We start from the raw sequence: 15,441 nt of genomic DNA on the forward strand, positions 1-15,441 counted from the left end.
GCCAGGTTAGCTTTAATGCGGCTTGGCATAGATTCTACAGTGTCACCATTCTTCCACAAGAAATTCCATAATTCAGTGTTTTGTTGGTGTTGGAAAACGTCGTTTCAGGCGCCTCTCCAGAATCTCCCATAAGTGTTCAAATAGGTTGAGATCTGGTGACTGAGGCACACACGCAGACAGACAGACAGACAGACAGACAGACAGACAGACAGGCAGACAGGCAGACAGGCAGGCAGACAGACAGACAGACAGACAGACAGACAGACAGACAGACAGACAGACAGACAGACAGACAGACAGACAGACAGACAGACAGACAGACAGACAGACAGACAGACAGACAGACAGACAGACTTTAAACCCCCTGTGCTCCTTTGAGACCCCTCTGTCAGAATTCACTGATCTCTTCTTCTAGTCATGGTAGCCAAAATAATGGGCAACTGGGCATTTTATACATGACCCTATGCATGATGGGATAGTAATTGCTTAATTAACTCAGGAACCACACCTTTGTTGGAAGCACCTGCTTTCAATATACTTTGTATCCCTCATTTACTCAAGTGTTTCCTTTATTTTGGCAGTTACCTGTATATAAAACACAGAAAAATCTAAAATGTTATTGTCCTGGTCCTTTAATAATGTCTTTGTATTCAGCTGACAAGCTGTCGACACGGTCTGGTGCATAAACTGGTACAGTATATAAGGCTGACTGCTCAGCACACAACAGGCTATCAGCAGCTATATTATCCAGTTTCCATTAGAGTCAGTTCTGTGTGTTGAAATGACTGCGATGTCACAGAATGTGAATGCTAACGTAGAAGTGACCGATGTGTTCCAGCCTCCCACAGAAGAGATATTTTCTGCCATTTAATTCATGTCATCCATTTAATTCATGTCATCCATGTTTTACGCCTGCCATGTTTTTAACGTAGCACCTTCGTGTGATCCTGGTTGTTACCATTGGACTCATGTTTTTAACGTAGCACCTTCGTGTGATCCTGGTTGTTACCATTGGACTCATGTTTTTAACGTAGCACCTTCGTGTGATCCTGGTTGTTACCATTGGACTCATGTTTTTATGATGTATATCTACTCGTGGTATGATAACGCCTCGACCCTAAAGAAGGGTGTAACAGATGATATTGGATGGGGTAAAGACACTCGTCCTGCTATGATGATGTTGCTCTGTAATCCAATTGTCTTTTTGTTTTCATGCTGCAATATGTCCCTGTATGGACGACCTGACCTACGAGTGGTTCCTCTGTTGTTCCTCCCTCCTGTGTTGTGGCCTGACAGGTTTGGATGTTAACCACAGACGGTCATCCCGTCCACTCTGGTCTAGCCTTTCTCTTTTGCCCCGTCTTGTCCAGGTACCTCTTCGCCCTGCAGATCAAGCATGACCTTGCCTGTGGACGTCTGACCTGCAACGACAGTAGCGCGGCCCTGCTGGTCTCCCATATTATCCAGTGTATGTCTGTCGCACGGTTACTTTCCCTGTGGCTTCACACAGCCTATAGGATCACAGAGCCAATAGACCATATACTTTTGTAGGAAGACAGAACCTCCTTCAAACTGTGTCAAACAGGATGTGGTGCAGCATCCCAAATTGAGAATCAGCGCATTGCCATGGATAGCTTTTTCTTTTGTCTTTCTCTGAATTAATTAAATGTGGGAAGACACTGAGAGAGAGCTTTGTTGAAGAAACCATCTGTTCCTCAGACTGGACTCTAATGCTAGAGGGAGCTGTCAGAGTGTAACCGAAGAGAGGGATAGAGGCATGGATGAGGATGAATCTATTCTAATCTATTCTATTCTGATATATGCAAATAATCTGCATTTTTTTTATCAACCAGCAGTGGTGTAGATCCTTTACACACTGCACACAATGTAATGCAATGTCCTAACTTTAACCCTTTGTTCTCCAGCTGAGATCGGGGACTTTGAGGAGAGTCAGAGTCGGCAGCACCTCCTCAACAACAGCTACATTCCTGACCAGATGGCTCTGATGGACAAGATCATGGAGTTTCACTCCGAAAATGGGTGAGTAGCTCCTCTATAACTGATGTGACAGTTCTGGAAGCAGGCCTCTGAACAGGACAAGGTAGATAAAGACCTCATACGTACACATCCCAAGGGAATGGTTTCTACCCAGGTTAACGAAGTCAGGAAACTCCCCACTGACCTAACAGTGTTCTTTGTTTCAGTGTGTTAACTGACATGGTTTTCTTTGTCATGTTAAGACTCGGCAAAGCCCCCTGGACTGGTTGAGTGGTTAGGGCCTGGAGGTGAACGTGTCAATGTCTGCTTTATCAGAAAAACTACATGGGTCCCCAGAAAGGTCTGGGATCTACCTGGACCACAGCCTAATGAGCAACACACCAGATTTCAGCAGAGAAATGGCTTTTCTTTGTTAAACCCTTGTCACTGAACAGGTTGGCAACCAGGGAAATGGCAGCTCGGACTCATTCTTCTCCTTCTCCCAGGATTTCTTTCGATTATCCGTTTTCCTAATTAGCTAGTTCCGCCCTCCTTGGAGAACATATCCCACAATCCCTTTGGTGCCTTCCTCATTGATGCAGCAGGTCAGGATCACATGGCCAACCCTTTCCTCACCCCCAGTCCTCCACGGTACACTGGTGTCACCCCCAGTCCTCCACCCTATACTGGTGTCACCCCCAGTCCTCCACACTACACTGGTGTCACCCCCAGTCCTCCACACTACACTGGTGTCACCCCCAGTCCTCCACACTATACTGGTGTCACCCCCAGTCCTCCACACTATACTGGTGTCACCCCCAGTCCTCCACACTATACTGGTGTCACCCCCAGTCCTCCACACTATACTGGTGTCATCCCCAGTCCTCCACACTACACTGGTGTCACCCCCAGTCCTCCACACTATACTGGTGTCACCCCCAGTCCTCCACACTATACTGGTGTCACCCCAGTCCTCCACACTACACTGGTGTCACCCCCAGTCCTCCACACTACACTGGTGTCACCCCCAGTCCTCCACACTACACTGGTGTCACCCCCAGTCCTCCACACTACACTGGTGTCACCCCCAGTCCTCCACACTACACTGGTGTGTCCTCCACCCTATACTGGTGTCACCCCCAGTCCTCCACACTACACTGGTGTCACCCCCAGTCCTCCACACTACACTGGTGTCACCCCAGTCCTCCACACTACACTGGTGTCACCCCCAGTCCTCCACACACACTGGTGTCACCCCCAGTCCTCCACACTACACTGGTGTCACCCCCAGTCCTCCACCCTATACTGGTGTCACCCCCAGTCCTCCACACTATACTGGTGTCACCCCCAGTCCTCCACACTACACTGGTGTCACCCCCAGTCCTCCACACTACACTGGTGTCACCCCCAGTCCTCCACACTACACTGGTGTCACCCCCAGTCCTCCACACCCACTGGTGTCCTCCACAGTCCTCCACCCTATACTGGTGTCACCCCCACACACTACACTGGTGTCACCCCCAGTCCTCCACACTACACCACACTACTACACTGGTGTCACCCCAGTCCTCCACACTACACTGGTGTCACCCCCAGTCCTCCACACTCCACACTACACTGGTGTCACCCCCAGTCCTCCACACTATACTGGTGTCACCCCCAGTCCTCCACACTACACTGGTGTCACCCCCAGTCCTCCACACTCCACACTACACTGGTGTCACCCCCAGTCCTCCACCCTATACTGGTGTCACCCCCAGTCCTCCACACTACACTGGTGTCACCCCCAGTCCTCCACACTACACTGGTGTCACCCCCAGTCCTCCACCCTATACTGGTGTCACCCCCAGTCCTCCACACTATACTGGTGTCACCCCCAGTCCTCCACCCTATACTGGTGTCACCCCCAGTCCTCCACACTACACTGGTGTCACCCCCAGTCCTCCACACTACACTGGTGTCACCCCCAGTCCTCCACACTACACTGGTGTCACCCCCAGTCCTCCACACTACACTGGTGTCACCCCCAGTCCTCCACACTACACTGGTGTCACCCCCAGTCCTCCACACTACACTGGTGTCACAGCAGAGATGGGTTCTCACCAGGCAGCTGACAAGATGAAAGGAGATCCGTTAGATTTGACTGCCCTCCCTGACTTGTTCTTTTTCTGTATTTTTAGCTGATAACAGTAACCACAGTTTTCCTGGCAGGGAGCCATGCTCAGAGTTACATCTAGAATGAACTGCAGCCCACAGGAAACAGGACAACTTTTTCACAGATAAGAATTAGGGAAGGGAGTTACTATGCAGCTTCGTTTCTACCCAGACCTCGGTGGTGTCAGCTGACTGCGGGAAAGTAGTGACTTGTGGCCTGGTCTCTCACCTCAATTGCAGTATTTTAGTGGAAGATATTATTCAAATTTAAAGTAACATTTTTCGTTAAGAGCAGTCATGTTCAGAAGTCCAAAATGGAAGTCAAATGTAACTGTTTGTGGACCCCTGGAATTCTGACGCAACCCACCTCAACGCCACCTTGCCTTGATTCTGAAACGTATGAGAGACTTGTATCAGACCGTGTCCCTAAACCCTTTTCCCTATTTAGTGCCAAGGGGCCTGGTCTAAAATAGTACACTAAATAGAGAATAGTGAGCCATTTGGAACGGTATCCTTGACCCAGACTGCTCTCTGTGTGCTTGTAGGGGTCAGACGCCAGCAGAGTCGGACTACCAGCTGCTGGAGGTGGTACGCAGACTGGAGCTGTACGGGGTTAGACTACACCCTGCCAAGGACCGCGAGGGCAGCAAGCTGAGCCTGGCCGTGGCGCACACTGGTGTCCTGGTCTTTCAGGTACTACTTTACGGGTCTGGACGGAGCAAGAGCATTTCTACACCGCCGTTTCTCATTAAGAAACCCACAGGATGTTTCATTATATGTTTGATGTAGGTGAATAGCAAATTGGTAGTAAATTATTAACCAGCTTGGTTATGCCACAATGTAAGATGCTTGCAGCTGTCCCATTTTTCAGCCGTTCCACTTTGAAGTGACATTTTGATGAGAGCCGTTTTGACGTGTAGGACATTTTCTCAGTTCACAGATCTATTGGGATTAAGAGCCAGTTGTATTAGAGGAATGTGAAGCTGATGTTTGACAGGATCAGATGAACAGGCAGATTTGTGTTGCGTGTCACACTCCATGTTAAACACTCTGTGTTTTTCATCCACTGCAGGGACACACCAAGATCAATGCCTTCAACTGGTCCAACGTGCGCAAATTAAGCTTCAAGAGGAAGCGTTTTCTCATCAAGCTCAGACCAGACCTGAACGTATGTCATATGACCATAGCCCTTAGCATGATCCACGATTCATATCCATGTAAATATCACCAATGCCTAAAGCCTTCAACCCTAAGTTTCCATTGATGTGTGTTACATATATATGTGTCCCCTCTGCAGCAGAGCTCATACCAGGACACTCTGGAGTTCCTGATGGGGAGCCGGGACTGCTGTAAAGTCTTCTGGAAGATCTGTGTGGAATACCATGCCTTCTTCAGCCTCTTTGAGGAGCCCAAAGCAAGGCCCAAGCCTGTCCTCTTCACCCGAGGCTCCTCCTTCAGATTCAGGTAGAACAGCTGGCCCCTTGAAGGCACCTGAGGCCACACAATAATAAACCATCTCTGTCTCTCAGGACACAGGTTCGATGAAACTGAGGCACTGACTGGTTTTTCAATCTCATTTCCTATCTGTCACCTGGACAGAACTTCTCCAGCTCTACTCTAAGTTCACTGACCTCAATCATCTCCCTTGCTACTTCTCTCTCTCCACAGCGGTCGGACACAGAAGCAGGTGATTGATTATGTGAAGGACTCTGAGTTTAAGAAGATCCCGTTTGAAAGGTAAAGACTTCATGGTGGTGTTTTCTTTTTAGACAATAGCAGTCAAAAGTTTGGACACACCTACTCATTCAAAAGTTTTTCTTTATTTTTTACTCATTTACTACATTGTAGAATAATAGTGAAGACATCAAAACTATGAAATAACACATGGAATCATGTCGTAACCAACAAAGTGTTAAAAAAATCTAAATATATTTTAGATTCTTCAAAGTAGCCACCCTTCGCCTTGATGACAGCTTTGCACACTTTGTATTCTCTCAACCAGTTTCATGAGGTAGTCACCTGGAATGTATTTTTGGGGTTAGTACATGATTCCATATGTGATATTTCATAGTTTTGATGTCTTCACTATTATTTTACAAACGTAAGAAAATAGTTTTTTTTTTTAAATAGAAAAACCCTGCAATAAGCAGGTGTCCAAACGTTTGACTGCTACTGTACAAAGAGAGAGGCTGTGTGAGGGTTGCCAAGGTGTATAACATATCCACTTTCTGTCATCCTCTTCAGGAAACACAGTAGGGTCCAGCACAGCAGAATCCGTCCATCTCCGCTGTCTTCCCCTCACGCCCCTCAAGTGCCAAAAGAAGTCAGTGGCTCCTTCAGTGTTCCCACACACACCGTCCATTAGAGGCTAACGTGCTGAACGCCACTTTGTGGAACTGTCACTCTCTATATGATAGCCGACCAAGCATGTCTTCATTTAGAAGACACTATGAATATGAAATATACTGCTTAGAATATACAGTTAATAATTGAGTAGACGGAATAACTAATCCATACCACATTTCCTTGTTTAACTGTTAAATATAACCTTTAGCCCTCTGTTCTCCCGTACTCTGTTCTCTGTTCTCTGTTCTCCGTACTCCACAGAGTGTGAGCGCTGCTCCAGGAGACAGAGCGGAGGTGGACTCTCCGCCCCACCGTCACTGGGAGGAGTCTGTGAACGCTGAGGACCCTTCAGCCCTGCGGATCAGAGGCAGCCCTTCCATCCAGAGGAACGTGGGACACGGCGAGGACATGCCAGGTCCTGGGGCAGAACCAGGCCCAGCCAGGCAGCCACACCCAGACCATCTGAACACAGGTCCAGCCTCCCAGGGCGCTAAGGGCAGCACCTCCTCCATCCCCTACATTGACTGCAGTGATATAGATAGTGAATATGACGTGGCCAAGGGCCGGGTTACCTGGTCTCATCCTACTGACAGCCATGGGGAGGAGGCCGCGAGCCCCCACCGTGGCAGTATAAACGAGCGGGAACTGGCTCTGGGTAGGATGAGGTACAGAGAGTCCCCCCTCAATATGAGCTGTGAGTTAGATGAGTCGGCCAACCTGCCGTTCTTCGGCAGTGGTCCGCCCCGTCTCAATAGCACTATGATGGAGGAGTTGGGGGGTGGTGGAATTGGGGACCAGCGTAGTAGCAGCCCCCTGACGGTCCGCCTGTTAGGCTCTAAGAGCACCACCTCCAGCCCCGTCACCTTCCACCGGACCGGCTCACTCAGCCACGCTGAGCAAAACGGTCACGGCTCCAGGCCCCCACGCTGGGACGACCAGGGTCACAGGGGGTTTAACACCCAGAGAGGCCATGGGGGGCCCCAAGACCAAGGTCAGGCCCCATCCCACTACGGCAGCTATTCGCCCATCATGGCCCGCTCGCCACACTTACAAAAGCTCCACAACATGCGTAACCGTTCTGACACAGACCCCTTCGTCCTGAGCCGGCATCAGGCCACCTCCACGCCCTCCCACGATCCCCGGCCTGTCACCTCACGTATGGCTGCTCTGGAACGCCGCGTAAAGGCCAATGGCTTGTCTGCCCCCGGCCAAACCAAGCTCGGCCCCATACAGAAGCTGTACAGCCATGGTGGCGTAGACCACATAGGGGCTGTTCAGATGATTGACGGCTCCACCAGCAGTGGCACAGAGTCCAGTGACTCAGAGCCCGAGAACACCACGGGCAGCTCCAGCAGCCACCCGCTGACCTACGGTAACCCTATGGCCGTGGGGTTCAACTACCCCTCCCCCATGCCCAGGAACAAGTACTCCTTTGGGAGCCTGCAGCTGGATGAGGAGATGGAGGAGGATGGCTGCCTTAACTTTAGTGACGAGGACGGGGCACAGGTGTTCAGCTGTTAGGCTAGCCCAGAGGAAGGAAGTCCAGAGATCTGCTCCACGGTGGCATTGGCTCTGGTGGTTAGCATGGGTGATCGCTATGCCAGTCTGTGTGAAGGGACAGAAGTTACTCAGAAAGGGTTGATTCTACTAACTCCTCTGTCTCTGTGCTGCCGAGAGAGAGAGAGAGAGAGAGAGAGAGAGAGAGAGAGAGAGAGAGAGAGAGAGAGAGAGAGAGAGAGAGAGAGAGAGAGAGAGAGAGAGAGAGAGAGAGAGAGAGAGAGAGAGAGAGAGAGAGAGAGAGAGAGAGAGAGAGAGAGAGAGAGAGAGAGAGAGAGAGAGAGAGAGAGAGAGAGAGAGAGAGAGAGAGACTCTCTGTCCTGTTCTCTTCTACCCTCAGGTGGTTAACCTTTCCTGTCTGTTCTGACTGTATTGGTGTCTATACACACACACACCAGGTGGTTCTCAGTTAGAGACATCATCGTTTTCTAGTGCCACGTCTTTTTAAAGACCACTGTACAGCAGTGTGAATCAATCCAGTGGAAACCCCCTGATGCTCTGTATCTAGCTGGACTTTTGGGATGAAGTCGAGGGAATACTGTTTCTGGAGATGCAGAGATACAGTACCAGTCAGAAGTCTGGACACACCTCATTCCAGGGTTTTTCTTTTTTTCTGTTTTCTACTTTGTAGAATAATAGTGAAGACATCAAACTATGAAATAACACATGGAATCATGTAGTAACTCAAAAGTGTTAAACAAATCAAAATATATTTTATGTTTGCTAATTGAAATGTAAACCATTCAAGCCGGTTGAGAGAGTGCCAAGAGTGTGCAAACCTGTCATCAAGGCAAAGGGTGGCTGCTTTGAAGAATCTCAAATATAAAATATATTTGGACTTTTTTTGGTTACTACATGATTCCATGTGTTATTTCATAGTTTTGATGTCTTCACTATTATTCTACAATGTAGAAAATAGTAAAAAATAAATAAAGATAAACCCTTGAATGAGTAGGTGTGTCCAAACTTCTGACTGCTACTGTATGTTGTTCTGCGAGCGGACTAGACTTGCACACTCAACATGGAATCTACAATGATGCATTGTGTTGTTTATTGATTGTTTATTGATTGTTGGAGAGTTCCAATGCTCTGTCAAATGCCGTCATGTGTCTTCATCGTGACTGTATAACCTGTCCATTCTGTCAGTGGATAGTATGCTGTTGTTTGGCTAGCATGTCGATGGGGACGTTGGTCTATGTTTTATACACTACTGTATATATGTGTTGCTTTTTTAATCGTTATGATCGTATTGTAGACTCTTGTGATTGGTTCATGTTAATCAGATCTACTAATAGAAGAGACAGACAGGCTGTTTCCTGTGATTTTCTATGTTGCCTGGAATTGGATATGTGATTCATTGTTTATATTTAGCGAGTTGCTTAGGAGAACACAAGTGTATTGAGTATACATGTTGCTTGTACTGTACATATGGTCGGTCTCTAATTAGTGTCCATAGTGAGAGGACTACAGTGGTGAGAGATTTACAGTAGTGAGAGATGTACAGTAGTGAGAGGACTACAGTAGTGAGAGAACTACAGTAGTGAGATGTACAGTAGTGAGATGTACAGTAGTGAGAGGACTACAATAGTGAGAGGCCTCCAGTAGTGAGAGATGTACAGTAGTGAGAGGACTACAGTAGTGAGAGGACTACAATAGTGAGAGGCCTCCAGTAGTGAGAGATGTACAATAGTGAGAGGCCTCCAGTAGTGAGAGGACTACAGTAGTGAGAGGACTACAGTAGTGAGAGGACTACAATAGTGAGAGGACTACAGTAGTGAGATGCCTCCAGTAGTGAGAGAACTACAGTAGTGAGAAGACTACAGTAGTGAGAAGACTACAGTAGTGAGATGTACAGTAGTGAGAGGCCTCCAGTAGTGAGAGATGTACAGTAGTGAGAGGACTACAGTAGTGAGAGGACTACAATAGTGAGAGGCCTCCAGTAGTGAGAGATGTACAATAGTGAGAGGCCTCCAGTAGTGAGAGGACTACAGTAGTGAGATGCCTCCAGTAGTGAGAGATGTACAGTAGTGAGAGATGTACAGTAGTGAGAGGACTACAGTAGTGAGAGGACTACAGTAGTGAGATGTACAGTAGTGAGAAGACTACAGTAGTGAGAGGACTACAGTAGTGAGAGGACTACAGTAGTGAGAAGACTACAGTAGTGAGAAGACTACAGTAGTGAGATGTACAGTAGTGAGAGGACTACAATAGTGAGAGGCCTCCAGTAGTGAGAGATGTACAATAGGTCATGTCTTAGTTTGTTGGGTGCTGAGAAGGCTTTCTGTTCGTCTACAGCACATCCCAACCACAACTCCTGATTTGATAGTCAATGTTTACAGTAACATAAAAATATTCTGTACAAAGTGATCAACGGATTGACATTTTAACTAATTATTGTTGACTGGTGTTTTTAGGCATCACAGAGGCACGCTCATTTTTTCATAGACATAGCTTGTTCTGGGAAACATCAGTTTAATGAAGAAACTTTATCTCAAAGACTGTTGTGGCAACCAGAACACGCCCAGACCCAGTCAGTACTGTTGGACAGTACTGGTATAATATTGCTCTGATGACCACTGGTGGCATCTCTTCTTGTTCTTGTCTATCTAAACATCTCATTGTCTATTGAACTCCAGGGGTCTACTTATCTCTCTCGTTTGCCTCTTTCTCCCCTTTACAGAAGGACTCTGCACTTTTGTGGTCATTTTGTTTTCTTGCTGTCCCTGATCGTCTTTGCTTTGCTTCATTCTTCTCCTGGTCATTTTGTTTTCTTGCTGTCCCTGATTCTCTTTGCTTTGCTTCATTCTTCTCCTGGTCATTTTGTTTTCTTGCTGTCCCTGATTCTCTTTGCTTTGCTTCATTCTTCTCCTGGTCATTTTGTTTTCTTGCTGTCCCTGATTCTCTTTGCTTTGCTTCATTCTTCTCCTGGTCATTTTGTTTTCTTGCTGTCCCTGATCGTCTTTGCTTTGCTTCATTCTTCTCCTGGTCATTTTGTTTTCTTGCTGTCCCTGATTCTCTTTGCTTTGCTTCATTCTTCTCCTGGTCATTTTGTTTTCTTGCTGTCCCTGATTGTCTTTGCTTTGCTTCATTCTCCTCCTGGTCATTTTGTTTTGCTGTATATTATTTTGATTAAGGATTTACTGACCTTACATCACAATGTTTTTTTTTAAATAGTTTTTTTAAATGTCTTTGTTCAATTGAAACTCTGTTCTGCCAGCATGCACCACTTATTAAGTCAAGTCTCTATTTCCCTGCTCTGGATGCATGTGAACCTGTTCCCGTACTGTCCTGATGTCTTACTGTTCTGCCACAGGCTGTGTGAAGAGAAAACACAAGGGTTTAACTGGGTCTCCTTTCACTGCAGTGATCTCGTTAACTGTCAACGGAGGTTACAGAGGTCTAGAATATAGGGCTGGAGAATTGAGAAATGACTTTGTTCAGGATGACAGGAACTAGGGAACAAGCAGGGAACATAAAGGCAGGTTTCAGGATGTGCTGCATGTTGTGTGTCTGAAAGACGGCAGCGTGTCAAAGATCCAAGTCTCTCAGCTCATCGATGCTTTTAGCTGTATCCATGTGTGTGTATATATATACACAGAGCATTCGGAAGGTATTCAGACCCCATCACATTTGTTACGTTACAGCCTTATTCAAAAATGTATGAAATAGTTTTTTCTCCCTCATTAATCTACACACAAAACCCCATCATGACAATACAAAAACGTTTGTTTTTAAAAATGTATTCACATAAGTTGTCAGACCCTTTACTTTGTTGAAGAACCATTGGCAGTGATTACAGCATCAAGTCTTGTCAGGTATTTTATTTATACATTTACCTAGGCAAGTCAGATGAGAACAAATTCTTATTTTCAATGACGGCCTAAGAACAGTGGGTTAACTGCCTTGTTCAAGGGCAGAACAACAGATTTTTACCTTGTCAGCTCGGGCATTCGATCGAGCAACCTTTCTGTTACTAGCCTAAAGCTCTAACCACTAGGCTACCTGCTGCCCCGAGTATGACGCTACAAGCTAGGCATATTTGTATTAAGGGATTTCTCCCATTCTTCTCTGCAGAACCTCTCAAGCTCTGTCAGGTTGGATGAGGAGCGTCGATGCACAGCTATTTCCAGGTCTCTCCAGAGATGTTTGATTGGGTTCAAGTCCGGACTCTGGCTGGGCCACTCAGAGACTTGTCCCGAAGCCACTCCTGCGTTGTCTTGGCTGTGTGCTTAGGGTCCTTGTCCTGTTGGAAGGTGAACCTTCACCCCAGTCTGAGTTCCTGAGCACTCTGGAGCAGGTTTTCATCAAGGATCTCTCTGTACTTTGCTCCGTTCATCTTTCCCTCGATCCTGACTAGTCTCCCAGTCCCTTCCGCTGAAAAAACATCCCCACAGCATGATGCTGCCACCACCTTGGTCTGAGTCCTTTAGGTGCCTTTTGGCAAACTACAAGCGGACTGTCATGTACCTTTTACCGAGGAGTGGCTTCCATCTTGCCACTCTACCATAAAGGCCTGATTAGTGGAGTGCTGCAGAGATGGTGGTTCTAGATGTTTTTCTCATCTCCATCTTAGTCTCCTCCCTGAGCAAGACCCTTCTCAGTTTGGCCGGGTGGCCAGCTCTAAGAAGAGTCTTGGTGGTTCCAAGCATATTCCATTTAAGAATGATGGAGGCCACTGTGTTCTTGGGGGCCTTCAATGTTGCAGACATTTGGTACCCTTCCCCAGATCTGTGCCTCAACACAATCCTGTCTTGGGAGCTCTACAGACAATTCCTTCGACCTCGTGTCTTAGCTTTTGCTCTGACATGCGCTATCAACTGTGGGAGCTTATATAGACAGTTGTGTGCCTTTCCAAATCATGTCCGATCAATTGAATTTACCACAGGTGGACTCCAATCAAGTTGTCGAAACATCTCAAGGATGATCAATGGAAACAGGATGCACCTGAGCTCAATTTTGAGTCTCATAGCAAAGGGTCTGAATACTTATGTAAATAAGGTATTTCTGGTTTTATTTTGTAGAAATTTGCAGACATTTTAAAAACCTGTTTTTACTTTGTCATCGTGGGATATTTTGTGTAGATTAATGAGATGTTTTATTTATTTAATCCATTTTAGAATAAGGCTGTAACGTAACAAAATGTGGAAAAAGGAAAAGGTCTGAATATTTTCCGAATGCACTGTATAGTGTCACTCAATGTTGTTTTTACTTAGCCTTCCAGGTAGCGTGAGGGGACAGTATGAGGGGACAGTATGAGGGGACAGTATGAGGGGACAGTATGAGGGGACAGTATGAGGGGACAGTATGAGGGGACAGTATGAGGGGACAGTATGAGGGTACTTAACTGTTGGTTACTAGATCATTGGAGGAAAAGAACCCCCTGTCAGACATACCAAGCACTGTCTTATGGCTCTGTGATGTTGGGCTGTTGTACACAACTGATATTTGTGGATTTTTGTATTGAATGCTAAATAATTGACTAAACCTAAAAAAAAATGTTTTACCATTATTTAACTAGGCAAGTCAGATAATAAGAATAAGTTATTATTTACAATGACAGCCTGTCAGGGGAACAGTGGGGTAACTGCCTTGTTTAGGGGAACAGTGGGGTTAACTGCCTTGTTCAGGGGAACAGTGGGGTAACTGCCTTGTTTAGGGGAACAGTGGGGTTAACTGCCTTGTTCAGGGGAACAGTGGGGTTAACTGCCTTGTTCAGGGGAACAGTGGGGTTAACTGCCTTGTTCAGGGGAACAGTGGGGTTAACTGCCTTGTTCAGGGGAACAGTGGGGTTAACTGCCTTGTTCAGGGGAACAGTGGGGTAACTGCCTTTTTCAGGGGAACAGTGGGTTACCTGCCTTGTTCAGGGGAACAGTGGGTTAACTGCCTTGTTCAGGGGAACAGTGGGTCAACTGCCTTGTTCAGGGGAACAGTGGGTCAACTGCCTTGTTCAGGGGAACAGTGGGTCAACTGCCTTGTTCAGGGGAACAGTGGGTCAACTGCCTTGTTCAGGGGAACAGTGGGTCAACTGCCTTGTTCAGGGGAACAGTGGGTCAACTGCCTTGTTCAGGGGAACAGTGGGTCAACTGCCTTGTTCAGGGGAACAGTGGGTCAACTGCCTTGTTCAGGGGAACAGTGGGTCAACTGCCTTGTTCAGGGGAACAGTGGGTCAACTGCCTTGTTCAGGGGAACAGTGGGTCAACTGCCTTGTTCAGGGGAACAGTGGGGTAACTGCCTTGTTCAGGGGAACAGTGGGTCAACTGCCTTATTCAGGGGAACAGTGGGTTAACTGCCTTGTTCAGGGGAACAGTGGGTTAACTGCCTTGTTCAGGGGAACAGTGGGTTAACTGCCTTGTTCAGGGGCAGAATAACAGATTGTTACCTTGTAAGCTCAGGGATTCGATCTAGTAAGCTTTCGGTTACTGGCCCAACGCTCTAACCACTAGGCTACCTGCCACCCTTACACTGAATATACCAAACATTAGGAACACTGTCCTCGTATTAAGTTGTACCCACCACCTGGTTGCCCTCAGAATAGACTCAATTTGTCAGGGCATGGACTCTACAAGGTGTCAAAAGCGTTCCACAGGGATGCTGGATCTATGTTGACTCCAATATTTCCCGCCGTTGTGTTAAATTGGCTGGATGTCCTTTGGGTGGTGGACCGTTCTTGATACACACAGGGAAACTGATGAGTGTGAAAAACCCAACAGCGTTGCGGTTATTGACACAAACCTGCTGCGCCTGGCATTTACTACCATACCCTGTTCAAAGACACTTCAATGTTTTGTCTTGTCCATTCACCCTCTGAATGGAACACATTCTCAGTGGATGTCTCTATTGTCTGAAGGCTTATAAATCCTCCTTAACCCGTCTCCTCCCCTTCATCTACACTGACTGAAAAGGATGTAATAAGTGACACCAATAAGGGATCATAACTTTCAACCTAGATTGACCTGGTCAGAGCAGGGATCCTTAATGTTTTGTTCACTCAGTGTATCGTAATACACTGTGAGCTAGTCTTAAACTCACGTGTCTATAGGCCGGGCTTGTGTGAGCTAGTCTTAAACTCGTGTCTATAGGCCGGGCTTGTGTGAGCTAGTCTTAAACTCGTGTCTATAGGCCAGGCTTGTGTGAGCTAGTCTTACACTCATGTGTCTATAGGCCGGGCTTGTGTGAGCTAGTCTTAAACCCATGTGTCTATAGGCCGGGCTTGTGTGAGCTAGTCTTAAACTCGTGTCTATAGGCCGGGCTTGTGTGAGCTAGTCTTAAACTTGTGTCTATAGGCCGGGCTTGTGTGAGCTAGTCTTAAACTCGTGTCTATAGGCCGGGCTTGTGTGAGCTAGTCTTACACTCATGTGTCTATAGGCCGGGCTTGTGTGAGCTAGTCTTAAACTCGTGTCTATAGGC

General features: G+C 47.0%; 1 protein-coding gene across 5 annotated transcripts in view; it reads left to right on the top strand.

Moving 5' to 3' along the window:
• Positions 1-15,441, top strand: part of LOC123993745 (FERM, ARHGEF and pleckstrin domain-containing protein 1-like) — a 131,211-nt gene that overhangs the window by 79,084 nt on the left and 36,686 nt on the right. For 4 of the 5 annotated variants that reach the window (XR_006831755.1, XM_046298532.1, XM_046297263.1 and 1 more), the window contains 8 exons: positions 1,371-1,468; positions 1,926-2,040; positions 4,677-4,824; positions 5,204-5,299; positions 5,429-5,595; positions 5,800-5,868; positions 6,376-6,454; positions 6,739-6,949. Coding sequence is in view for 4 of the 5 variants with exons in the window: in XM_046298532.1 (XP_046154488.1) it covers positions 1,371-1,468; positions 1,926-2,040; positions 4,677-4,824; positions 5,204-5,299; positions 5,429-5,595; positions 5,800-5,868; positions 6,376-6,454; positions 6,739-6,949 (983 nt within the window). In the remaining variant the exon portion in view is untranslated. The remainder of the gene's footprint in view (positions 1-1,370; positions 1,469-1,925; positions 2,041-4,676; positions 4,825-5,203; positions 5,300-5,428; positions 5,596-5,799; positions 5,869-6,375; positions 6,455-6,738; positions 6,950-15,441) is intronic. The other variant, XM_046299257.1, reaches the window with a different exon arrangement.

The sequence above is a fragment of the Oncorhynchus gorbuscha genome, linkage group LG01 (assembly GCF_021184085.1).
Source record: "Oncorhynchus gorbuscha isolate QuinsamMale2020 ecotype Even-year linkage group LG01, OgorEven_v1.0, whole genome shotgun sequence".
Lineage (NCBI taxonomy): Eukaryota > Metazoa > Chordata > Actinopteri > Salmoniformes > Salmonidae > Oncorhynchus > Oncorhynchus gorbuscha.